The sequence below is a fragment of the Gorilla gorilla genome, chromosome 12, assembly GCF_029281585.2.
Source record: "Gorilla gorilla gorilla isolate KB3781 chromosome 12, NHGRI_mGorGor1-v2.1_pri, whole genome shotgun sequence".
NCBI classification, from domain to species: domain Eukaryota; kingdom Metazoa; phylum Chordata; class Mammalia; order Primates; family Hominidae; genus Gorilla; species Gorilla gorilla.
The window spans coordinates 35,363,139-35,390,477 of record NC_073236.2 but is presented as its reverse complement, the minus strand read 5'-3'; the positions used below and the strand labels follow the sequence as shown (position 1 = coordinate 35,390,477).

General features: G+C 36.0%; 1 protein-coding gene across 13 annotated transcripts in view; it reads left to right on the top strand.

Annotated features, from left to right (window-relative positions):
- Positions 1–27,339, top strand: part of LOC109025523 (ankyrin repeat domain-containing protein 36B) — a 141,775-nt gene that overhangs the window by 23,551 nt on the left and 90,885 nt on the right. For 10 of the 13 annotated variants that reach the window (XM_063695583.1, XM_063695590.1, XM_063695589.1 and 7 more), the window contains exons 7-30: positions 6,475–6,503; positions 6,598–6,670; positions 8,213–8,241; positions 8,336–8,408; positions 10,074–10,102; positions 10,197–10,269; positions 11,953–11,981; positions 12,075–12,147; positions 13,833–13,861; positions 13,972–14,044; positions 15,734–15,762; positions 15,853–15,925; positions 17,597–17,625; positions 17,720–17,792; positions 19,472–19,500; positions 19,595–19,667; positions 21,335–21,363; positions 21,458–21,530; positions 23,207–23,235; positions 23,330–23,402; positions 25,079–25,107; positions 25,203–25,275; positions 26,957–26,985; positions 27,080–27,152. In XM_063695583.1, the coding sequence (XP_063551653.1) occupies positions 6,475–6,503; positions 6,598–6,670; positions 8,213–8,241; positions 8,336–8,408; positions 10,074–10,102; positions 10,197–10,269; positions 11,953–11,981; positions 12,075–12,147; positions 13,833–13,861; positions 13,972–14,044; positions 15,734–15,762; positions 15,853–15,925; positions 17,597–17,625; positions 17,720–17,792; positions 19,472–19,500; positions 19,595–19,667; positions 21,335–21,363; positions 21,458–21,530; positions 23,207–23,235; positions 23,330–23,402; positions 25,079–25,107; positions 25,203–25,275; positions 26,957–26,985; positions 27,080–27,152 (1,224 nt within the window). The remainder of the gene's footprint in view (positions 1–6,474; positions 6,504–6,597; positions 6,671–8,212; positions 8,242–8,335; positions 8,409–10,073; positions 10,103–10,196; positions 10,270–11,952; positions 11,982–12,074; positions 12,148–13,832; positions 13,862–13,971; positions 14,045–15,733; positions 15,763–15,852; positions 15,926–17,596; positions 17,626–17,719; positions 17,793–19,471; positions 19,501–19,594; positions 19,668–21,334; positions 21,364–21,457; positions 21,531–23,206; positions 23,236–23,329; positions 23,403–25,078; positions 25,108–25,202; positions 25,276–26,956; positions 26,986–27,079; positions 27,153–27,339) is intronic. The other 3 variants (XM_063695588.1, XM_063695592.1, XM_063695593.1) reach the window with 3 other exon arrangements.

The window sequence follows — 27,339 nt, the reverse complement described above, 5'->3', positions numbered from 1 at the left end:
ATGAAGCTTTCATAAAATCCCAAAAGGATTGGATTTGGAGAGCATCCAGGTAGCTGTATTCAGCTACCTGGATGCTCTCCAATACATGAAGGCATATGGAGAATACATGGATGTTCCCAGAGGGTGAGTGCCCTGGGAGGACATGGAAGCATGTTACTTTCCCCCCATATCTTGCACTATGCATCTCTTTATCTGTATCCTTTAATATTCTTTATAAGAAACTGGTAAATGTGTTTCCATGAGTTCTCTGAGCCACTCTAGTAAATTAATCAAACCAAAGAGGGGGTCCTGGGAAACCCAACTTGAAGTCCAACTGGAAGTTGATTAGAAGTTCTGGAGGCCCAGACTTGTAACTGCTGTGGGGGAATAGCCTTGTGGTACTGAGCCCTCTACCTGTGGGATCTGACACAATCCCCAAGTAGATAGTGCCAGAATTACAGGGCACCCATAGGAACTGATTGTTTGCTTGTTGCTGGGGAAAAATACATATTTGGTCACAGAAATCTTCTGTGTTGATGATTGTTGTTGCGGTGTGAGAGAAGACGAACATCATGTTGAATATGTGTTTTCTACACATACGGCAGATAAGGGGGACTGCTGTTCTAGCTGCACCTGGTTCATTTGTCCAGAAATCATGTTCTTTGACAATGCCTGCTCATTATATTGATTCTACTAATGATGCCATTTTCTGTCAGTCTGATATAATTCTGTTAGAATTATGACTATTTTATACTGCAATTCACATGTAAGGTAAACCAAATTTTGATAATATATTCTTCTTTGCATTTGATAAGTATATGCTAAGCACGTAAGAAAGAAAAAGGGTTCTTAATTCATTAGTTGCCTACAAATAGTATAAATAATTATTTTAGTATAGCCTCCAAGTATGTTTCTAAAGAACTGCTTTGTAACAAATCATGAGAGTCTCTGTAATAAAGCATCAAAGTCTTATACTTCTTTTCCTATAAGGTCTAAGGCATGTACAAAAGTTCATGATTTTTTTTTCTTTTGAGATGAAGTCTCACTTTGTCACCCAGGCTGGAGTGGAATGGCACAATCTCGGCTCACTGCAACCTCTGCCTCCTGAGTTCGAGCGATTCTCCTGTCTCAGCCTCCCGAGTAGCTGGGATTACATACGTGTGCCACCACACTCGGCTAATTTTTTTTTGTATGTTTGTTGAGACGGGGTTTCACCATGTTTGGCCAGGCTGGTCTCAAACTTTTGACCTCACGTGATCCACCTGCCTTGGCCTCCCAAAATGCTGAGATCACAGGCATGAGCCACTGTGCCCAGCCTGCATGATTTTTTTTTAATAAAGAGTCTTGCTATGTGGCCCAGGCTGTTCTCAAACTCCTGGGCTTCTCAAGTGATACTTCTGCCTCAGCCTTCTGAGTAGCTGAGATTACAGGAATGAGCCACTGTACATATATCTATATATACACACACACACACCGAGTATATGCCCAGTAATGGGATTACTGGCTCAAATGGTATTTCTGGTTCTAGATCCTTGAGGAATCACCACACTGTCTTCCACAATGGTTGAACTAATTGACACTCCCACCAACAGTGTAAAAGCATTCGTATTTCTCCACATCTGCTCCAGCATCTGTTGTTTCCTGACCTTTTAACGATTGCCATTCTAAATGGCGTGAGATGGTATCTCATTGTGGTTTTGATTTGCATTTCTCTAATGATCAGTGATGATGAGCTTTTTTTCAGATGTTTGTTGGCTGCATAAATGTATTCTTTTGAGAAGTGTCTGTTCATATCCTTTGCCCACTTTTTGATGAGATTGTTTGTTCTTTTCTTGTAAATTTATTTAAGTTCCTTGTAGATTCTAGATATTAGGCCTTTTTCAGATGGACAGATTGCAAACATTTCCTCCCATTCTGTAGGTTGCCTGTTCACTCTGATCATAGTATTGGAAGTTCTGGCCAGGGTAATCAGGCAAGAGAAAGAAATAAACGGTATTCAAATAGGAAGAAAGGAAGTCAAATTGTCTCTGTTTGCAGATGACATGATTGTATATTTAGGAAACCAAATTGTCTCAGCCCCAAATCTCCTTCAGCTGATAAGCAACTTCCTCATAGTCTCAGGATACAAAGTCAATGTGCAAAATTCACAAGCATTCCTATACAGCAGTAACAGAGTGCTAAATCATGAGTGAAATCCGATACACAATTGCTACAAAGCGAATAAAATAGCAAGGAATACAACTCACAAGGGATTTGAAGGACCTTTTTAAGGAGAACTACAGACCACCACTCAAAGAAACAAGAGACACAAACAAATGGAAAAACATTCCATGCTCATGGTTAGGAAGAATCAATATTTTGAAAATAGCCATACTGCCCAAAGTAATTTGTAGGTTCAATGCTATACCCATCAAGCTACCATTGACTTTCTTCACAGAATTAGAAAAAACTACTTTAAATTTCATATGGAACCAAAAAAAGAGCCCATATAGCCAAGACAATCCTAAGCAAAAAGAACAAATTTGGAGGCATCATGCTACCTGACTTCAAAATATACTACAAGGCTACAGTAATGAAAACAGCATGGTACTGGTACCAAAAGAGATATATAGACCAATGGAACAGAACAGAGGCCTCAGAAATAATGCCATACACCTACACCATCTGATCTTTGACAAACCTGACAAAAGCAATGGGGAAAGGATTCCCTATTTAATAAATGGTGTTGGGAAAACTGGCTAGCCTTATGCAGGAAACTGAAACTGGATCCCTTCCTTACACTTTATACAAAAATTAACTCAAGATGCATTAAAGACTTAAAAGTAAGTTCTCAATGTATAAAAACCCTGGATGAAAACCTAGGCAGTACCACTCAGGACATAGGCATGGGCAAATACTTCATGACTAAAACACCAAAAGCAATGGCAACAAAAGCCAAAATTGACAAATGGGATCTAATTAAACTAAAGAACTTGTGTGCAGTTTTATTTGGGAGTGTGTGTGGGGTACCTCTGAGTTTTAAAAATGAAGAAAGTAAGTAGTCATGCTTTCCTGACTCTTTGGTAGACATAGCCTTTAAGACAGTCATTCTGAGCTGTTATGGTCTTAGGGTTCTCTATACTACTAAAACTTATTGACAACATGTAACCAAGAACTTGAATTAAATTTTTTTTAAAAAAGAAAAAGAAATCACCCAAATGCACATTAAAAACCTCTTACAACATATGTGCATATTCCTAGATAACATGTAGAACTTGATTTTGTGTATTAAAACCTTGTAGAAAAGTTCAGACAGTGCACAAAATGACTGCAACTTGGTCTTTGTAAAATCAGTGATATATATATATCAGATCTATCCATGTTGACCCAGTGAGGTATTTGATTTATTGTATGATCTAATGATATGCCATGTGATGACTGCAGCATATTTAATTATGCTCTCTTCATGTTGATACCATATGGACATAAATATGGTGACATACCAGCTTGGATATGCTTATGTGGTTGCTTTTATTGATTTGTATTATATTAGAAATGAAACAGAAGTATTGGAAATCCTAGCAAGCATAGCCGCATCTCTCCCATGGCTATGTTGATTGCAACTGTTTCCCCCTTAAAGCATGTATTTTTGACATGTCATGACCCTGAGAAAATCCAGTGTGTGCTTTTCAGAGAATGACAGTAAGGAGAGGAAATGGCCAATGGTCAAAGTGTTACTTGTCCTCTTGGCTCCCCTTCATGAATGTTAAACTCTAAACTACTCAGATCACAATTTAGAACCCCTTTGTTGATCCTTATAGAGTGTTCCCAGATGTCAAATGACAAATAGGACTTTGATGAAGAAACACCCTGTAAAGCCATATTGCTCTGGTTTTTGTGTGTGAATGTGTGTGTGTGTGTGTGTGTGTGTGTGTATGTGTGTGTGTATTTTTTTCTCTTCTGAAAACTGTAAATAGAGGAATTTTCATTACAAGTGAAAATGTTTCTGTTCCATATTTATTTCCTGTCTAATGTACTTTGCTCTTGGATCTAGTAAGGATCTCAGCTTGTCTTTTTTATACCTGCAAAAAATTATGTCAGTGCTTCATTTTTCATGTCAATTACTGACATGTTTTCAAGTCTTCACAAGTTATTTCTGAAGATTTTGGTGCATCAAGGAGAGACTGTCATTGTAGTTAAAGAAGTTTCTAAATAGGTTATATTCAATAAAATTTCAGAGCTTGTTTCTCTGGAAAGCATAGACATAGTGGTGTTATGTGTAGTTAAACATAAAATAGCTCCACAAAGTGTTGTGTACATAAAAGTGTTCATATCCTGGAAAATCCTAGTTTATTGCTCAGTACTGTCTGCTGGACAGGAAAACAGGTAGGATAGGCTGCTGAGCCTATGATAATAACTCATAATATGAGGTGAAAGCATAGAGACAAAATGAGAGATGATAGATACTCAAACCGATGTGAGTGAAGAACAGCTGTGAAAGAGTGTCTATGGGAGAGAGGAGGCCATGGGGCTGCTTTTGTGAAGAAGGAATTTGTACACATTAGTCAAGTGTCTGATACATTTAACATTTTAATAAAGCAAAACCTTATCTTCACATGTGTCAGAATGGGATTGTACAGATGTCACATACAGTGGTGGTGAAAATAATGAAGAAACGAATGTGGAGGGCAAAGAATCAAGTCCACCAATATGGATATTAGATTTATGAACAAAAAAGAGTGTAAGTCAAATTGAGCAGGTGTAAACAAAGAAAGCAGCTAGTGAGGTAATTTGGAGGTTTCTGATGAGGAGACTTGTGGGAAGTCGCTTAATGGAAAGCAGAAGCAGAAGTTAGAAGGATGAGGGTAACCCACAGCGTCTCATTTCTTCTCCCTAGAAGTTTTGCACATCAATGATACATGCTTCGTTCACATCAGATTTTTGTTTTTTGTTTTTGTTTTTGGAAAGCTGTGTTTGCTGAGGTAGTTATTTTGTAAAAGAACCTGAGAGACCCTGATGGTATATCATGTGAAACTAGATTTAAAAAAAAAAGGAATCAAAGAATGCATTTTTAGAGTACTAAACAGATAACTGCCAATAATCATGACAATCATGACATACTATATATATGTATTATGTCATATTGGTTGGTTATTTATAAGAAAAGAAGTCTCTAGTGATTTAGAAACTTTGTTTAGTTTATTTTCATAGGAATCTGATTACACATTATTTCATTGATGTGTATGTTTTTGCAAAAGTGGACGAAGAGACAGTGAGAAGGTAGAACTGCTGAATCCAGGAAATGTAAAAACATCAGGAGTCTTCATGAGTATAAATAAAATGATTTTTTAAATTATAACTCTTAGATTAAGTGAACTCACTTCAGATGCACTTAGAATATTTGCATGAGGGATGATTTGATTTTTGGCTGCTCCAGGAACTACTGGAAGCAGGAAAGAGTGATAGAATTGGGATAAGCCACAGTGACTCATTGCTCCTCTTTGTTACCATTGGGCACCAGAGGTATATGTTTTGTTGACATTGGTTATTCAAATGAGATAAAAGTGAATATGCATACATTGGCTTTGTTTTTCAAGGAGCTATTGGATAAAATAGCAACTTAATAAAAATTCTCTAGAGAATAACATGATACTTTAACCAGACTATTTTAGAAGTGAAAATAATGTTGAATTCATTACTTGACTCCCAAATGGTTATTTTCAAGGAATATTGGAGTGATTTCCAGATGTAAAAGTTTATTCATATCTAATGCTTGTAGAAACTTTATTTTGTATAAGTATGTCAAATTTGCTAATTTATTACACTTTTTGATGAAGTTTATATATTATACCTTGTTGCAATGAGTGGATGAAGGAACTTTTGGAAGTCTAAACTAGAAGATACAAGAGATGTAGGCACATTATTATACCATATGGGTGTGAGAAATAATGAATATTACATACTAGAATTCACCAAACATATATCCAAGCTGATTAAGTTAGGACACTTCCACTGAAGAGATTTCAACTAAAGTGTCATTATAATTGTGTACCTTCTCACTGATCAATCAAGTTAAAAAGCATGATGAATGTTTGCAGTAAAATGTTCCAAATCATTCTGATATCTTGCATGAAAGACATGCGGGTGCATGTATCACCTGCTTTGATGCTGATTCCCAGGTGTATGAGTTGGACTCTGATTTTAGATCACATTTGTCCTCATCACTCAGCATATCCACATTGATATTGACATGGTTTTATTTTAGTTTTAGACATATGGAGAAAGTCATATCACATTTGAAATTGTCAGTGTATATTTCTTGAAGCCTGTATTCCTATTTTCTTCAGTGTATTTCCTTCATGTTTAGTCCCAAGAAACAAAGTATAAAATATCAAAGCCTACAGTAATACAGGCAGGAGTACAAAACTTGATGCTGACATGCTATCCATGCATTAATGTATGGATAACATTATCATATTTACATATGATTGATTATGTATCCCTTTTGCTTTTCAGTGTCTCCTCAGAAACAACCAGCTGAGAAGGTAATTAAAGTCTCATTTATATGTTGAACTATTAACTGTATAGTCTATGAAACCTACTTTACATATTGATTATTTTGTTTCAAATCCCATTCAGGCTACAAGTGACGAGAAAGATTCTGTTTCAAATATAGCCACAGAAATAAAGGAGGGACCAATATCTGGGACAGGTAATTTTGCAAAACACATCTAATGTCATGTTCAATCAAGATAGAAGAGAACTTCCCTTCCCCAAATAAATCAGTGGGGAGTTTGTATAAGCTGCACATTCTGATTCAGTATGCCTGAGATTCTTCATTTGTAGTGAGTTCTCAGGTGACCCTGATGCTGCTGGTCCTTGGTCATGATCTGAGTAGTAAGATTGTAGACTTCCTTACATTGAAATTGGGAAGAAGAAACATTGGAGAGCAGTTCAACACATACCAGGCTAAGGAAGCAGCATAATTTTGCTTTAATTTTACAGATGTTTCCATCAAGAGGGGAAAGAGAATGAGATGAAGTAATAGATATTATAGGCATCATATCATATTGTTATCAACAGAGGGAAAAGTGATCCTAATAACTCCATAAACACTGTAGAATGAGAGCTAAGAAGACCACTGATGTAGCAATTATTTTCCTCAAGGAAGAGGGATTGTGAGGCAGGAAGGAGGAAAAAGAAGAAGGTATTTATGTAATTTTGGGGTTTCTGCTGAGGAAACCTGAGTGAACTCATTTCAGATGCATTTGGAATATTTGCATAAAAGAAGATTTGGTTTTGGCTGCTCGGAGAACTACTGGAAGCAGGAAACAATGCTAGAATCGGGATAAACCACAGTGACTCATTACTCCTCTTTGTTACTATTAGGCATCAGAGATACATGTTTTGTTGACTTTACTTATAAAAATGAGATAAACTTGCATATGAATACATTGGCTTCCTTGTTCAAGGAGCTTACTCTTGGATAAAATAGCTATTTAATGAAACTTCCTTAGAGACTAACATGATACTCCCAACAAGGCTATTTTAGAAACAAAAATGATGTTGAATTCTAATTAACTCCTAAAGTGGTGATTTTCAATGAATATTGGAGTGATTTCTGAATGTAAAACTTATTAATATCTAATGCTTGTAGCAGTTTTACTTTGTAGAACTATGTTAACATTGGTAATTGATATTTTTATTGAGGCTAATATATTATCGTTTGTTGCCATGAGTGGATGAAGAAACTTTCAGAAGGCTAAACTAGTGGATACAAGAAACTTAGGCAAATTATTACACCACATGGGTGTGAGAAATAATGAATATTATCTACTAGATTTCAGGAAACATATATCCAAGGTGATCAATTTAGGACATTTCCACTGAAGAGACATGAAGTGTACATTTAACTGAATTGTCATCGTAATTGTGTACCTTCTAGTTATTGGACAAGTTAAAGGGCATAATGAACGTCTGTAGTATAATGGTGTAAATCCTCCTGATTTCTTGCAAGAAAGACACGAGGGATCATGTACCACCTGCTTTGACATTGATTCTCAGGTGTGTGAGTTACTCCTCTGATTTGTCCTCATCACTCGGCATGTTCCAGTCTCCAGACAAAAAGTAGAAAACATCAAAGCCTACACTAGTACAGGCAGGAAGATACAGCTTGATGCTAACACTGCATGAATGTATGGATAAATTTATCATATGTACATGTGAGTGATTATGTTTCCCTTTTGCTTTTCAGTGTCTTCTCAGAAACAACCAGCTGAGAAGGTAATTAAAGTCTCATTTATATGTTGAACTATTAACCGTATAGTCTATGAAACCTACTTTACATATTGATTATTTTGTTTCAAATCCCATTCAGGCTACAAGTGATGAGAAAGATTCTGTTTCAAATATAGCCACAGAAATAAAGGAGGGACAACAATCTGGGACAGGTAATTTTGCAAAACACATTTAATGTCATGTTCAGTCAAGATAGAAAAGTACTTCTCTTCCCCGAATAAATCAGCGGGGGACTCATTGAAGCTGCACATTCTGATTCAGCAGGCCTGAGGTTCTTCAGTTCTCGGGTGACACTGGTGCTGCTGGTCTTTGACATGATCTTTGCAGTAAGATTATAGACTTCCCCACATTGAAATTGGGAAGAAGAAACATTGGAGAGCCATTAAAGACATAAGGAGTCAGGGGACAGCATAATTTTGCATTAATTCTACAGCATGTTTTCACCAAGGGTGGAAGGAGAAAGAGATGAAGTATAGATTTTACAGACATCACATCGTATTGCTAAAAACAGATGGAGAAATTATGGTAATAACCCATAAACACTGTAGAACGAGAGCTAAGGAGACCACTGATGTAGCAATGACTTTCCTCAAGGAAGAGGATTGTCAGGCAGGAGGGAGGGAAAATAAGAAGTTATTTATGTAATTTTGGGGTTTCTTCTGAGGAAACCTGAGTTCAGTTGCATATTCGAACATTTTTGTAAAAGAAGCTTTGATTTTTGGCTGCTTTAGGAAACAGTGGAAGCAGGAAGGAGTACTAGAACTGGGATAAACCACAGTGACTCATTACTCCTCTTTGTTACTGTTGGGCATCAGAGATATACGTTTTGTTGATATTAGTTATTCAAATGAGATAAACATGAATATGCATATATTGGCTTTGCTTTTCAATTAGCTAACTTTTGGATAAAAATAGCAATTTAATGAAAATGCTTTAGAGAATAACATGATATTTTATACCAGACTATTTTAGAAAAAAAAAATGGTGAATTCATTAATTGACTTTTAAAATTCTTATTTTCAATGAATATTGGAGGGATTTCCAAATGTAAAAGGTTATTCATATCTAATGCTTGTAGCAACTTTATTTTGTATAAGTATGTCAAATTTGATCATTTATTATACTTTTTGATAAGGTTTATGTATTATATTTGTTGCCATGAGTGGAGGAAGAACCTTTCTGTAGCTTAAACTAGAGGACACAACAAATGTAGGCACATTATTACAACACATGGGTTTGAGAAATAAAGAATATTATATACAGGATTATCCCAACCTATATCCAAGCTGTTGAAGCTGTGACATTTCCACCGAGGACTTGTGAAGTGTACATTCTACTAAAGTGTCATTGTCATTGTGTACCTGCTCAATTACCAGGCAAGTTAAAGAGTGTGATGAATACTTGCAGCATAATGGTATAAATCCTTCTGATGTCTTGCATGAAAAACATGCAGTAGCATTTAGTACCTTCTTTGACATTGATTCCTGGGTGTATGAGTTGCTCCTCTGATTTTAGATCACATTTCTTTTCATCATTCGGCATATCCACATTGATATTGACACTTTTTATTTCAGTAATACACACATGACGCATAATACCTCTTTGTAATTTCTGACCGTATATTTTCTGGAAGCGTGTATTCCTATTTTCTTCAGTGTATTTCCTCATGTTCCTGTCCCAAAGACACAAACTGTAAAACATCAAATCCTACACTAGTGCAGGCAGGAGGATACAGCTTGATGCTAACACTGCATGAATGTATGGACGACTTTGTCATATTTACATATGATGAATTATATATTTCTTTTACTTTTCAGTGTCTCCTCAGAAACAATCAGCCTGGAAGGTAGTTACTCTTTCATTTATATTTTGAATTATTTATTGCATAGCCTATGAAATATATATTATGTATTGACTATTGTGTTTCTCTTTCCATTCAGGTTATATTTAAAAAGAAAGTTTCTCTTTTGAATATTGCCACAAGAATAATGGGCGGTGGGAAATCTGGAACAGGTAATTTGGCAATACACATTTAATGTCATGTGCACTCAAGACAGAAGAGAACGTCCCACCCCTGAATAGATCAGTGGAGTGTCATTGAAAATGCACTTTCTGATTCAGCAGGCCTGAGATTGTGCATTTCTAGTAAGCTGTCAGGTGGTGCTGATGCTGCTGGTCCTTGGCCATGATCTTAGTAACAAGCTTGTAGAGTTCCCTACATTGAATTTGGATAGAAGAACCATTGGAAAACAGTTGAAGACATAAGAGGATCGGGGGACAGCATAATTTTGCTCTTATTTCAGAGCATGTTTCTATGGAGAGGGGAAGGAGAAAGAGAAGAAGTAACAGAAATTATAGATGTCAGATGGTACTGCTAAAACCAGAGGGAGGAAGTTGTCATAATAACCCGTATACACTGGAGAATGAGAAACAAAGTGACCACTGATGCAGTAATTATTTTCATCAAGAAAGAGGGATTGCAAGGCAAGAAAGAGGGGAAGGAAGAAGTTATTTAGGTAATTTTGGGGTTTCTGCTGAGGAAACCTGAGTGAACTCACCTCAGATGCATTTAGAATGTTTGCATACCAGAAGATTTGATTTCTGTCTGCTCCGATGTCTACCGGAATCAGGAAGGAGTGCTAGAGTTGGGATAAACCACAGTGCCTCATTCCTGTTTATTAGTATCAGACATCAGACATATATTTTTTATTAGTTATTCAAATGAGTTAAAATTTAATACGACTATATTAGCTTTTTTCCAAAGCTTTTTTCCAAAGCATTTTCCAAATGCTTTTTCATTAAAATAGCTATTTAGTGAAAATTCTTTATAATACAATGATATTCCAGAGTAGACTAATTTTGCAGACAAAAATAATGTTAAGTGTATTAATTGAATCCTAAAATGGTTATTTTCAATGAATATTGGACTGATATCCAAATGTAAAAGCTTATTAATATCTAATGCCAGGAGCCATTGCATTTTGTACAAATATGTGTAATTTATTGTACTTTTAGATGAGGTTTATATATTATACCTTCCTGCCATTAGTGGATGAGGAAAATTTCTGAAGGCTAAACTAGAGGATACAAGAAATGTAGGCAGATTATTACACCACGTGGATATTATAAATAATGAATACTATCTACTAGGATTCACCAAACATATATCCAAGCTGATCAATTTAGGTCCCTTCCACTTAAGAGACGTGAAGTGTACATTCATCTGAAGTGTCATTGTAATTGTGTACCTTCTCAGTTATCAGGCAAGTTAAAGAGCATGATGAATGTTTGTAGTATACTAGTGTAAATCCTTTTGATACCTTGCATGAAAGACATGGAGGATCATGTAGCACCTGCTTTGACATTGATTCTCAGGTGTATGAGTTGCTCCTCTGATTTTAGATCACATTTGTCCTCATCATTCGGCATATTCACATTGATACTAACACTGTTTCATTTTAGTTTTAGACATATGAAAAATCATACCATGATTGACATTGTAAGGGTTTGTTTTGTGAAACCTGTATTTCTTTTTTTTTCAGTGTATTTCTGTCATGTTCCAGTCCCCAGACACAAAAATCAAAGCCTATACTAATACAGGCAGGAGGATACAGCTTGATGCTAACACTTCATGAATGTATGGATAACTTTATCATATTTACATATGAGTGATTATGTATCCCTTTTGCTTTTCAGTGTCTTCTCAGAAACAACCAGCCTCAAAGGTAATTAAACTCTCATTTATATTTTGTATTAGTAACTGTGTAGTCCATGAAACATACTTTCTTTATTGATAATTTGCTTCAAATTACTTTCAGGCTGCAAGTGACAAGACAGATTCTGCTTTGAATATAGCTACAGAAATAAAGGATGGACTACAGTGTGGGACAGGTAATTTTGCAAAACACATTTAATGTCATGTTCAGTCCAGATAGAAAAGAACTTCTCTTCCCTGAATAAATCAGTGAGGGGCTCATCAAAGCTGCACATTCTGATTCAGCAGGCCGGAGATTCTTCATCTGTAATAAGTTCTCGGGTGACGCTGATGCTGCTGGTCTTGGACATGATCTTCGCAGTAAGATTATAGACTTCCCCACATTGAAATTGGGAAGAAGAAACATTGGAGAGCAGATCAAGACATAAGGGGCTCAGGGGACAGCATAATTTTGCTTTAGTTCTACAGCATGTTTTCACCAAGGGTGGAAGGAGAATGAGTTGAAGTATAGATTTTACAGACGTCACATCGTATTGATAAAAACAGATGGAAAACTGATCGTAATAACCAGTAAAAATTGTAGAACGAGAACTAACGAGACCACTGATGTAGCAATTATTTTCCTCAAGGAAGAGGGATTGTGAGGCAGGAAGGAGGGAAAAGAAGAAGTTATTTATGTAATTTTGCGGTTTCTGCTGAGGAAACCTGAGTGAACTCACTTCGGATGCATTTAGCATATTTACACAAAAAAGATTTGATTTTGGCAGCTCCAGGAACTACTGGATGAAGCAAAGAAAGCTAGAATTGGGATAAACCACATTGACTAATTACTTCTCTTTGCTACTATTAGGCATAAGATATATATCTTTTGTTGATTTTTGTTATAAAAATTAGATAAACTTGAATATCAATACATTGGCTTCTTTCATCAAAGAGCTATCTCATGGATAAAATAGCTATTTAATGAATATTATTTAGAGAATAGTATGATCCTCCTAACAAGACAATTTTAAAAACAAATATAATGTTGAGTTCATCAACTGACTCTTAAAATGGTCATTTTCAATGAATATTGGAGTGATTTACAAATATAAAAGCTTATTAATATCCAATGCTTTTAGCAGTTTTATTTAGTAGAAGTATGTCAAAGTTGATAATTGATGATGCTTTTTATTGAGGTTTATATATTATACTTTGTTGCCATGAGTGGATGAAGAAATGTCCGGGAAGGCTAAACTAGAGAATACAGGAAACTTAGGCAAATTGTTGCACCACATGGATATGAGAAATAATGAATATTATTTACTCAGATTCAGGAAACATATATCCAAGCTGATCAATTTAGGACACTTCACTGAAGAGACAGAGATATGATGTGTACATTCAACTGAAGTGTCACTGTATTTGTGTACCTTCTCAGTTACTGGGCAAGTTAATGAACATGATGAATGTTTGCAGTATAATGGTGTAAATCATTTGGATATCTTGCATAAAAGACATGTGGGTGCATGTGCCACCTGCTTTGAGATTTTCCCAGGTGATTGAGTTTCCCCTCTGATTTTTGATCACATTTGTCGTGATCACTGGGCATACCCTTTTTGATATTGACATTGATTTATTTTTCTTTTAGATATACGAGAAATCATATTATGTTTGAAATAGTTAGGAATATATCGTGACACATCTATTCCTGTTTTCTTTAGTATATTTCTGTCATGCTCCTGGCTTAAGACATAAAGTAGAAAACATCAAAGCCTACACTAATACAGGCAGGCGGATACAGCCTGATGCTAACACCGCATGAATGTATGGAAAACTTTATCATATTTACATATGAGTGATTATCCCTTTTGCTTTTCAGTGTCTTCTCAGAAACAACCAGCCTTGAAGGTAATTAAACTCTCATTTATATTGTGAATTAGTAAATCTATAGTCTATGAAACACACTTCATTTATTTATTTATTTATTTATTTTTTATTTTCTTTCAAATTCCATTCAGGCTACAACTGACGAGGAAGGTTCTGTTTTGAATATAGCCACAGAAATAAAGGATGGAGAAAAATCTGGGACAGGTAATTTTGCAAAACACATTCAATGTCATGTTCAATCCAGATAGAAAAGAACTTCTCTACCCCGAATAAATCAGCGCAGGGCGGGTGGGGGGGCTCACCGAAGCTGCACATTCTGATCCAGCAGGTCTGAGAGTCTTCATTCGTAATAAATTATTGGGTGACGCCAATGCTGCTGGCTTGGAACGTGATCTTCGCAGTAAGATTATACACTTCCCCACATTGAAATTGGGAAGAAGAAATATTGGAGAGAGATTCAGGACATAAGGGGCTCTGGGGAACAGCATAGTTTTGCTTTAATTCTACAGCATGGTTTCACTAAGGGTGGAAGGAGAAAGAGAGGAAGTATAGATTTTACAGACGTCACATCGTACTGCTGAGAAAACACAGAAAACTGATAGTAATAACCCATAGACACTGTAGAATGAGAACTAAGGAGACCCCTGATGTAGCAATTATTTTCCCAAGGAAGATGGATTGTCAGGCAGGAAGGAGGGAAAAGAAGTTATATATATAATTTAGGGGTTTCTGCTGAGGAAATCTGAGTGAACTCACTTCACACGCATTTGGAATATGTGCTTAAAAAATATTAGATTTTGGCAGCTCCAGGAACTACTGGAAGCAGGAAACAATGCTAGAATTGGGATAAAGCACACTGACTCATTACTCCTTTTTGTTACTATTAGGCATCAGAGATACATGTTTTGTGGATTTTAGTTATAAAAATGAGATAAACTTGAATATGAATACATTGGCTTCCTTGTTCCAGGAGCTACCTCTTGGATAAAACAGCTATTTCATGAAACTTCTTTAGAGACTAACATGATACTCCCAAGAAGGCTATTTTAGAAAAAAAAATTATGTTGAATTCTAATTAACTCCTAAAACGGTCATTTTCAATGAATATTGCAGTGATTTCTGAATGAAAAAGTGATTAATATCTAATGCTTGTAGCAGATTTACTTTGTAGAAGTATCTCAAAATTGATAATAGATGATATTTTTATTGAGGCTAATATATTATCCTTTGGTGTCACGACTGGATGAAGAAATTTTCGGAAGGCTAAACTAGTGGATACAAGATACTTAGGCAAATTATTACACCACATGGGTGTGAGAGATAATGAATATTATCTACTAGGTATCAGCAAACAGATATCCAAGGTGATCAATTTAGGACACTTCCACTGAAGAGATGTGAAGTGTACGTTCAACTGAAGTGTCGTCATAATTGTGTGCTTTCTTAGTTATTGGGCAAGTTAAAGAGCATGATGAATGTTTGTAGTATAATGGTGTAAATCCTTTTGATTTGTTGCATAAAAGACATGTGGGATCATGTAGCACCTGCTTTGACATTCATTCTCAGGTGTATGAGTTTCTCCTCTGATTTTAGATCACATTTGTCCTCATCACTCGGCATATGGACATTGATATTGACACCGTTTGGTTTTAGTTTTCGACATACGAGAAGTCATACCATGTTTGAAATTGCAGGGGTATATTTCATGGAGCCTGTATTTCCTTTTCTCAGTGTATTTCTGTCATGTTCTAATCCCCAGACACAAAGTAGAAGCCATCAAAGCCTACGCTAATACAGGGAGGAGGACAGAGGTTGATACAAACACTGCATGAATGTATGGATAACTTTGTCATAGTTACATATGAGTGATTATGTATCCCTTTTGCTTTTCAGTGTCTTCTCGGAAAAAACCAGCCTTGAAGGTAATGAAACTGTCATTTATGTTGTGAGCTAGTAAACGTATAGCCTATGAAACATACCTTATTTATTATTTTGTTTCAAATTCCATTCAGGCCACAAGTGATGAGAAAGATTCTTTTTCGAATATAACCAGAGAAAAAAAGGATGGAGAAATATCTAGGACAGGTAATTTTGTGAAACACATTTAATGTCATATTCAGTCCAGATAAGAAGTTCTCTTCCCCGAATAAATCAGTGGGGGGCTGGTCGAAGCTGCACATTCTGACTCAGCAGGCCTGAGATTCTTCATTTCTAATAAGTTCTTGGGTTATGCTGATACTGCTGGTCTGGAACATGATCTTCGCTGTAAGATTATACGCATCCCCACATTGCAACTGGGAGGAAGAAATATAGAGAGCAGTTGAAGACATAAGGGGCTCTGGGGCACAGCATAATTTTGCTTTAATTCTGTAGCATCTTTTCATTAAGGGTGTAAGGAGAAGGAGAGGAAGTACAGATTTTACAGACGTCACATCGTAGTGCTAAAAACAGAGAGAAAACTGTTCATAATAACCCATAAACACTGTAGAAGAACTGAGGAGACCCCTGATGTAGCAATTATTTTCCGAGTGAAGACGGATTGTGAGGCAGGAATGTGGGAAAAGAGGAAGTCATTTATATAATTTTGGGGTTACTGCTGAGGAAACCTGAGTGAACTCACTTCAGACGCATTTGGAACATTTGCATAAACAATATTTGATTTTTGCAGCTCCAGCAACTGCTGGAAGCAGGAAACAGTGCTTGAATTGGCGTAAAAACACAATGACTCATTACTCCTCTTTGTTACTATTAGGCATCAGAGATACATGTTTTGTTTATTTTAGTTATAGAAATGAGATAAACTTGAATATGAATACGTTGGCTTCCTTGTTCAAGGAGCTACCTCTTGTATAAAATAGCTGTTTAGTGAAACTTCTTTAGAAAATAACGATACTCCCAACAAAGCTATTTTAGAGGCATAAATTATGTTGCATTCTAATTAAGTCCTAGAATGATCATTGTCAAAGAATATTGGAATGATTTCTGAATGTAAAACTTATCAATATCTAACGCTTGTAGCAGTTTTACTTTGTAGAAATATGTCAAAATTGATAAGTGATGATATTTTTATTGAGGCTAATGTATTATCCTTTGGTGCCATGAATGGATGAAGAAACTTTTGGAAGGCTAAACTAGTGGATACAAGAAACTTAAGCAAATTATTACACCACATGGGTGTGAGAGATAATGAATATTATCTACTAGGTATCAGCAAACAGGTGTCCAAGGTGATCAATTCAGGACTCGTCCACTGAAGAGATGTGAAGTGTAAGTTTAACTGAAGTATCATTGCAATTGTGTGACTTCTCAGTTATTGGGCAATTTAAGGAGCATGATGAATGTCTGTAGTATAATGGTGTAAATCCTTTTGATTTGTTGCATGAAAGACATGTGGGATCATGTAGCACCTGCTTTCACATTGATTCTCAGGTGTGTGAGTTGCTCCTCTGATTTTAGATCACATTTGTTCTCATCACTCAGCCTATGCACATTGATATTGACACGGTTTTATTTTAGTTTTCGACATATGAGAAATCATACCATGTTTGAAATTGTAAGGGTATATTTCATGGAGCCTGTATTCCTTTTTCTCAGTGTATTTCTGTCATGTTCTAGTCCCCAGATACAAAGTAGAAGCCATCAAAGCCTACGCTAATACAGGCAGGAGGACAGAGTTTGATGCTAACACTGCATGAATGTGTGGATATCTTTGTCATATTTACATATGAGTGATTATGAATCCCTTTTTCTTTTCAGTGTCTTCTCAGAAACCACCAGCCTTGAAGGTAATGAAACTCTCATTTATATTGTGAACTAGTTAATGTATGGTCTATGAAACATACTTTATTTATTTATTATTTTGTTTCAAATTCCATTCAGGCTACAAGTGACGAGGAAGATTCTGTTTTGAGTATAGCCAGAGAAAAAAAGGATGGAGAAAAATCTAGAAAAGGTAATTTTGAAAACAGATTTAATGTCATGTTCAGTCCAGATAGATAAGAAGTTCTTCCCCAAATAAATCAGCGGGGGGCTCATCGAAGCTGCACTTTCTGATTCAGCAGGCCAGAGATTCTTCATTTGTAGTAAGTTCTTGAGTGATGCTGATGCTGATGCTGATGGTCTGGAATATGACCTTCGGTGTAAGATTATACACTTCCCCACATTGAAGTTGGCAAGAAGATATATGGAGAGCAGTTGAAGACATAAGGGGCTTTGGGGAACAGCATAGTTTTGCTTTAATTCTACAGCTTGTTTTCAGTAAGGGTGGAAGGAGAAAGAGAGGAAGTATCGATTTTACAGACGTCACATCGTACTGCTAAAAACAGACAGAAAACTTGTTATAATAACCCGTAGACACTGTAGGAGAACTAAGGAGACCCCTGGTGTAGCAATCATTTTCCCAAGGAAGATGGATTGTGAGGCAGGAAGGTGTGAAAAGAGGAAGTCATTTATATAATTTTGGGGTTTGTGCTGAGGAAACCTGAGTGAACTCACTTCAGATGCATTTGGAATATTTTAATAAAAAATACTTGATTTTGGCTGCTGCAGGAACTGCTGGAAGAAGGAAACAATCCTAGAATTGGCATAAAAACACACTGAGTCATTACTCCTCTTTGTTACTATTAGGCATCAGAGATACATGTTTTGTTGATTTTAGTTATAGAAATGAGACAAACTTGGGTATGAATACATTGGCTTCCTTGTTGAAGGAGCTACCTCTTGGATACAATAGCTATTTCATGAAACTTCTTTAGAGAACAACATGATACTCCCAACAAGGCTATTTTAGAAACAAAAATTATGCTGGATTCTAATTAACTCCTAAAATGGTCATTTTCAATGAATATTGCAGTGATTTCTGAATGAAAAACTGATCAATATCTAATGCTTGTAGCCGTTTTACTTTGTATAGGTATGTCAAAATTGATAATTGATGATATTTTTATTGAGGCTAATATATTATCCTTTGGTGCCACGACTGGATGAAGAAACTTTCGGAAGGCTAAACTAGTGGATACAAGAAACTTAGGCAGATTATTACACCATATGGGTGTGAGAGATAATGAATATTATCTACTAGGTATCAGCAAACAGATATCCAAGGTGATCAATTTAGCACACTTCCACTGAAGAGATGTGAAGTGTACGTTCAACTGAATTGTCATCGTAATTGTGTGCCTTCTCAGTTATTGGGCAAGTTAAAGAGCATGATGAATGTTTGTAGTATAATGGTGTAAATCCTTTTAATTTGTTCCATGAAAGATATGTGGGATCATGTAGCACCTGCTTTGACATTCATTCTCAGGTGTATGAGTTTCTCCTCTGATTTTAGATCACTTTGTCCTCATCACTCGGCATATCCACGTTGATATTGACACGGTTTTATTTTAGTTTTTGGCATATGACAAATCATACCATGTTTGAAATTCTAAGACTATATTTCATGGAGCCTGTATTCCCTTTTCTCAGCATATTTCTGTCATGTTCTAGTCCCCAGAGACAAAGTAGAAGCCATCAAAGCCTACGCTAATACAGGCAGGGGGACAGAGGTTGATGCTAACACTGCATGAATGTATGGATAATTTTGTCATTTTTACATATGAGTGATTATGAATCCCTTTTACTTTTCAGTGTCTTCTGAGCAACCACCAGGCTTGAAGGTAATGAAACTGTCATTTACATTGTGAACTAGTAAATGTATAGTCTATGAAACATACTTTATTAATTTATTATTTCATTTCAAATTCCATTCAGGCTACAAGAGACGAGAAAGATTCTCTTTTGAATATAGCCAGAGGAAAAAAGGATGGAGAAAAAACTAGGAGAGGTAATTTTGAAAAGAGATTTAATGTCATGTTCAGTCCAGATAGATAAGAAGTTCTCTTCCCTGAATAAATCAGCGGGGGGCTCGTTGAAGCTGCACATTCTGATTCCGCAGTCCTGAGATTCTTCATTTCAAATAAGTTCGTGGGTGATGCTGATGCTGCTGGTCTGGAACATGATCTTCGCAGTAAGATTATACACTTCCCCACATTGAAATTGGGAAGAAGAAATATGGAGAGCAGTTCAAGGCATAAGGGGCTCTGGGGAACAACATAATTTTGCTTTAATTCTCCAGCTTGTTTTCAGTAAGGGTGGAAGGAGAAAGAGAGGAAGTATAGAATTTACACACTTCAGATCGTACTGCCAAGAAAAGACAGAAAGCTTGTTGTAACAAGCCGTAGACACTGTAGGAGAACTAAGGAGACCCCTGGTGTAGCAACTATTTTCCTAAGGAAGACGGATTGTGAGGCAGGAAGGTGGAAAAAGAGGAATTCTTTTATATAATTTTGGGGTTTCTGCTGAGGAAACCTGAGTGAACTCACTTCAGATGCATTTGGAATATTTTCATAAAAGTTATTTGATTTTGGCTGCTCCAGGAACTACTGGAAGCAGGAAACAATGGTGTAATTGGAATACACCACACTGACTCATTACTCCTCTTGGTTACTAGGAGGCATCAGAGATACATATTTTGTTGATTGTAGTTATAAAAATGAGATAATTTTGAATATGGATAAATTTGCTTCCTTGTTCAAGGAGCTACCTCTTGGATGAAATAGCTGTTTCATGAAACTTCTTCAGAGAATAACATGGTCCTCCCAAAAAGTCTATTTTAGAAACAAAAATGATGTTGAATTCTAACTACTAAAATCGTCATTTTCAATTAATATTGCAGTGATTTCTGAATGAAAAACTGATTAATATCTAATGCTTGTAGCAGTTTTACTTTGAAGAAATATGTCAAAGTTGATAATTGATGATATCTTTATTGAGGCTAATATATTATCCTTTGGTGCCAAGAGTGGATGAAGAAACTTTCAGAAGTCTAAACTAGTGGATACAAGAAACTTAGGCAAATTATTACACCACGTGGGTGTGAGATAATGAATATTATCTACTAGGTATCAGCAAGCAGATACCCAGGGTGATCAATTTAGGACACTTCCACTGAAGAGATGTGAAGTGTACGTTCAACTGAATTGTCTTTGTAATTCTGTGCCTTCTCAGTTATTGGGCAAATTAAAGAGCATGATGAATGTTTGTACTATAATGGTGTAAATCCTTTTGATTTGTTGCATGAAAGACATGTGGGATCATGTAGCACCTGCTTTGACATTGATTCTCAGGTGTATGAGTTGCTCCTCTGATTTTAGATCACTTTGTCCTCATCACTCGGCATATCCACGTTGATATTGACAGGGCTTTACTTAGTTTTCGACATATGACCAATCATACCATGTTTGAAATTGTAAGGATATATTTCATGGAGCCTGTATTCCCTTTTTTCAGTGTATTTCTGTCATGTTCTTGTCCCCAGACACAAAGTAGAAGCCATCAAAGCCTACACTAATACAGGCAGGAGGACAGAGGTTGATGCTAACACTGTGTGAATGTATGGATAACTTTATCATATTTACGTATGAGTGATTATGTATCCCTTTTGCTTTTCAGTGTCTTCTCATAAACAACCAACCTTGAAGGTAATTAAACTCTCTTTTGTATTTTGAACTATTAACTGTATAGTCTATGAAATACACTTTATTTATTGACTGTTCTGTTTCAAATTCCATTCAGGCTACAAGTGACAAGAAAGATTCTATTCCAAATATAGCCACGGAAACAAAGGATGAACAAATATCTGGGACAGGTAATTTTGCAAACACATTTAATATGATGTTCGTTCAAGACAGAAGAGAACTTCTCTTCACCAAATAAAGCAGCGGGGAGTTCGTAAAATCTTCATGTTCTGATTCAGTATTCCTGAGATTATTCATTTGTAATAAGTTCTCGGGTGACCCTGATGCTGTGGTCCTTGGCCATGCTGAAAGTACTAAGATTTTAGATGTCTGTACTTTGAAATTGGGAAAAAGAACCATCTGACGGCAATTCAACACATAACAGGCTCGGGACAGCATCATTTTGCTTTAATTCTACAGCATGTTTTCATCAAGAGGGGAAAGAGAAAGAGATGAAGTAATAGATATTAGAGGCGTCAGATTGTATTGTGATAAACAGAGGGAAAAGTGATCCTAATACCACAAAAACACTGTAGAATGAGAAGTAACAAGACCAGTGATGTAGCAATTATTTTCCTCAACGAATAGGGATTGTGAGTCAGGAAGGAGGGAAAAGAAGAAGTTATTTATGTAATTAGGGATTTCTGCTGAGGAAACCTCAGTGAACTCACTTCAATACATTTGGAACATTTGCATAAAAGAAGATTTGATTTTGGCTGCTCCAGGAACTACTGGAAGCAGGAAACTATGCTAGAATTGGGATAAACCACAGTGACTCATTACTCCTCTTTAGGAGTAATTTACTATTAGGCATCAGAGATACATGTTTTGTTGATTTCAGTTATAAAACTGAGATAAACGAATATGAATACATTGGCTTCAAAGTTCAAGGAGCTAAGTCTTGGATAAAATAGCTATTGAATGAAACTTCTTTAGAGAATAGCATGATACTCCAAAGAAGACTTTTTAGAAACAACAATTATGTTGAATTCTAATTAACTCCTAAAGTGGTCCTTTCAATGAATATTTGATTGATTTCTGAATGTAAAACTTATTAACATCTAATGCTTGTAGCAGTTTACTTTGTAGAAGTATGTCAACATTGGTAAATGATTATACTTTTATTGAGGCTAATATATTATCCTTTGGTGCCATGAGTGGATGAAGAAACTTTCAGAAGGCTAAACGAGTGGATACAAGAAACTTAGGCAAATTATTACACCACAGGGGTGTGAGAAATAATGAATATTATCTACTAGGTTTCAGCAAACATAATCCAAGCTGATCAATTTAGGACACTTCCACTGAAGAGACGTGAAGTGTAGTTCAACTGAAGTGTCATTGTAATTGTGTGCCTTCTCAGTTATTGGGCAGGTTAAAGAGCATGATGAATGTTTGTACTATAATGGTGTAAATCCTTTTGATTTCTTGCATGAAAGACATGTGGCATCATGTAGAACCTGCTTTGACATTGATTCTCAATTGTATAAGTTGCTTCTCTGATTTTAGGTCACATTTGTCCTCATCACTTGGCATATCCACATTGATATTGACGCGGTTTTATTTTAGTTTTGGACATACGACAAATCATGCCATGTTTGAAATTGTAAGTATATTTTGTGAAGCCTGTATTCACCTTTTTCAGTGTATTTCTGTCATATTCCAGTCCCCAGTCACAAAGTAGAAAACATCAAATCCTATACTAATACATGCAGGAAGATACGTCTTGATGCCAACAGTGCAGGAATGTATGGATAACTTTATCATATTTACATATGAGTGATTATGTATCCCTTTTGCTTTTCAGTGTCTTCTCAGAAACAACCAGCCTTGAAGGTAATTAAACTCTCATTTATATTGTGAACTATTAACTGTGTGGTCTATGAAACATAGTTTATGTATTGATTATTTTGTTTCAAATTCCATTCAGGCTACAAGTGTCAAGAAAGATTCTGTTTCGGATATACCCACAGAAATAAAGGATGGACAACAATCTGGAACAGGTAATTTCACAAAACACATTTAACGTCATGTTCACTCCAGATAGAAAAGTACTTCTCTTCCCCAAACAAATCAGTGCGGGGCTCATCAAAACTGCACATTCTGATTCAGCAGGCCTGAGATTCTTCATTTTTAATAAGTTCTTGGGTGACGCTGATGCTGCTGGTCTTGGACATGATCTTTGTAGTAAGATTATAGACTTCCCCACATTGAAATTGGGAAGAAGAAATATGGAGAGCAGTTCAAGACATAAGGGGCTCAGGGGAACAGCATAATTTTGCTTTAATTATACAGCATGTTTTCAATAAGGGTAGAAGGAGAAAGGCATGAAGTATAGATTTTATAGACGTCACATCATACTGCTATAAAAAAGATAGAATAGTGATCCTAATAACCTGTAGACACTGTAGAATGAGAACTAAGGAGACCACTGATATAGCAATGATTTTTCCCAAGGAAGAGGGATTGTGAGGCAGGAAGGAGGGAAAAGAAGTTATTTATGTAATTTTGGGGTTTCTGCTGAGGAAACCTGAGTGAACTCACTTCAGAGGCATTTAGCATATTTGCATAAAGAAGATTTGATTTTGGCAGCTGCTGGAACTACTGGGTGCAGGAGATAATGCTAGAATTGGGATAAACTTCATTTACTAATTACTCTTCTTTGTTACTGTTAGGTATCAGACTTACACGTTTTGTTGATTTTAGTTATAGAAATTAGATAAACTTGAATATGAATACATTGGCTTCATTGATCAAAGAGCTGACTCTTGGATAAAATAGGTATTTAATGAATATTCTTTAGAGAATAGCATGATAGTCCTAACAAGACTATTTTAGAAACAAAAATAATGTTGAATTCAACAACTGACTCCTAAAATGGTAATTTTCAGTGAATATTGGAGTGATTTCCCAGTGTAAAAGCTTATTAATATCCAATACTTGTAGCAGTTTTATTTAGTAGAATTATGTCAAAATTGATAATTGATGATGCTTTTTATTGAGGTTATATATTATACTTTGTTGCCACGAGTGGATGAAGAAATGTTCAAAAGGCTAAACTAGAGAATACAAGAAGCTTAGGCAAATTATTACAGCACATGGGTGTGAGAAATAATGAATTATTTACTTGGATTCAGGAAACATATATCCACGTTGATCAATTTAGGTCCCTTCCACTTAAGAGATGTGAAGTGTACGTTCAAGTGAAGTGTCATTGTAATTGTGTACCTTCTCAGTTATTGGGCAAGTTAAAGAGCATGTTGAATGTTTGCAGTATAACGGTTTAATCATTCGGATATCTTGCATGAAAGTCATGCGGGTGCATGTACCACCTGCTTTGACATTGATTCCCAGGTGATTAGTTGCTTCTGTGATTTTAGACCACATTTGTCCTCATCACTCGGCATATCCTTATTGAAGCTGACGCTTTTATTTTAGTTTTAGTCATATGACAAATCATACTACGTTTGAAATGCTAGGTGTATATTTCTTGAAACCTGTATTCCTGTTTTCTTCAGTGTATTCTGTCATGTTCCCATCCCAAAACACAAAGTATAAAGCATCAAAGCCTACACTAATAACTGCAGACAGATGCAGCTTGATGCTAACACTGCATGAATGTTTGAATAACTTTATCATATGCACATATGAGTGATTATGTATCTGTTTTGCTTTTCAGTGTCTTCTCAGAAACAACCGGCCTGGAAGGTAATTACACACTCATATATATTTTGAACTATTAACTGTATAGTCTATGAATATATACTTTATGTATTGATTATTTTGTTTCAAATCCCATTCAGGCTACAAGTGTCAAGAAAGATTCTGTTTCGAATATAGCCACAGAAATAAAGGATGGACAAATACCTGGGACAGGTATTTTGGAATACACCTTTAATGTAATGTTCAATCAAACAGAAGAGAAATTCACTTCCCCAAATAAATCAGCGGGGGGTTCATTGAAGCTTTATGTTTGGATTCAGCATGCCTGAGATTCTTCATCTGTAATAAGTCCTCGGGTGACCCTGATGGTGCTGGTCCTTGACCATGATCTGAGTAGTAAGACTGTAGACTTCCCTACATTGAAATTAGGAAGAAGAACCATAGGAGAGTGGTTCAGCACATAACAGCCTCAGGGGACAGCATCATTTTGCTTTAATTCTACAGCAAGTTTCCATCAAGAGGGGAAGGAGAAAGAGATGAAGTAATAGATATTATAGCCGTCAGATCATATTGTTATAAACCGAGGGAAAAGTGATCCTAATACCTCAAAAACAGCATAGAATGAGAATGAACAAGATCACTGAAGTAGCAATTATTTTCCACAAGGAAGAGGGATTGTGAGGCAGGAAGGAGAGAAAAGAAGAAGTTATTTATGTAATTTTGGGGTTTCTGTTGAGGAAACCTGAGGGAACTCACTTCAGATAAATTTGGAATATTTGCATAAAAGAACATTAAATTTTGGCTTCTCCAAGAACTACTGGAAGCAGGAAACAATGCTAGAATTGGGATAAAGCACACTGACTCGTTACTCCTCTTTGCTACTATTAGGCATCAGAGATACATGTTTTGTTGATTTTAGTTATAAAAATGAGATAAACTTGAATATGAATACATTGGCTTCGTTGTTCAAGGAGCTAACTCTTGGGTAAAATAGCTATTGGATGAAACTTCTTTAGAGAATAGCATGATACTCCCAGCAAGACTATTTTAGAAACAAAAAGTATGTGGAATTCTAATTAACTCCTAAAGTGGTCATTTTCAATGAATATTGGAGTGATTTCTGAATGTAAAACATATTAATATCTAACGCTTGTAGCAGTTTTACTTTGTAGAAGTATGTCAAAATTGATAATTGATGATATTTTTATTGAGGCTAATATATTATCCTTTGGTGCCATGAATGCATGAAGAAACTTTTGGAAAGCTAAACGAGTGGATACAAGCAACTTAGGCAAATTATTACACCACGTGGGTGTGAGGAATAATAAATATTATCTACTCGGTTTCAGCAAACAGATATCCAAGGTGATCAATTTAGGACACTTCCACTGAAGAGACGTGAAGTGTACATTCAACTGAAGTGTCATTGTAATTGTGTACCTTCTCTGTTATCGGGCAAGTTAAAGAGCATGATGAATGTCTGTAGTATAATGGTGTAAATCCTTTTGATTTCTTGCATGAAAGACCTGTGGGATCAAGTACCACCTGCTTTGACATTGATTCTCAGGTGTATGAGTTGCTCCTCTGATTTTAGATCACATTTGTCCTCATCACTCAGCATATCCATGTTGATATTGACAGGGTTTTATTTTAGTTTTAGACATATGACAAATCATACCATGCTTGAAATTGTAAGTATATTTTTCATGAAGGCTGTATTACTTTTTTTCAGTGTATTCCTGTCATGTTCCAATCCCCAGACACAAAGTAGGAAACATCAAATCCTACCCTAATACAGGCAGAAGGATACAGCTTGATGCTAACACTGCATGAATGTATGAATAACTTTATCATACGTACATGTGAGTGATTATGTATCCCTTTTGCTTTTCAGTGTCTTCTCAGAGACAACCAGCCTTGAAGGTAATTAAACTCTTATTTATATTGTGAACTAGTAATTGTATAGTCTATGAAACGTACTTTATTTATTTATTATTTTGTTTCAAATTCCATTCAGACTACAGGTGATGAGAAAGATTCTGTTTCGAATATAGCCAGAGAAATAAAGGATGGAGAAAAATCTGGGACAGGTAATTTTGCAAAACACATTTAATGTCATGTTCAGTCCAGATAGAAAAGAACTTCTCTTCCCCAAATAAATCAGCGGGGGGCTCGTCGCAGCTGCACATTCCGATTCTGCAAACCTGAGACTCTTCATTTGTAATAAGTTCTCGGGTGACGCTGATGCTGCTGGTCTTGGATGTGACCTTCGAAGTA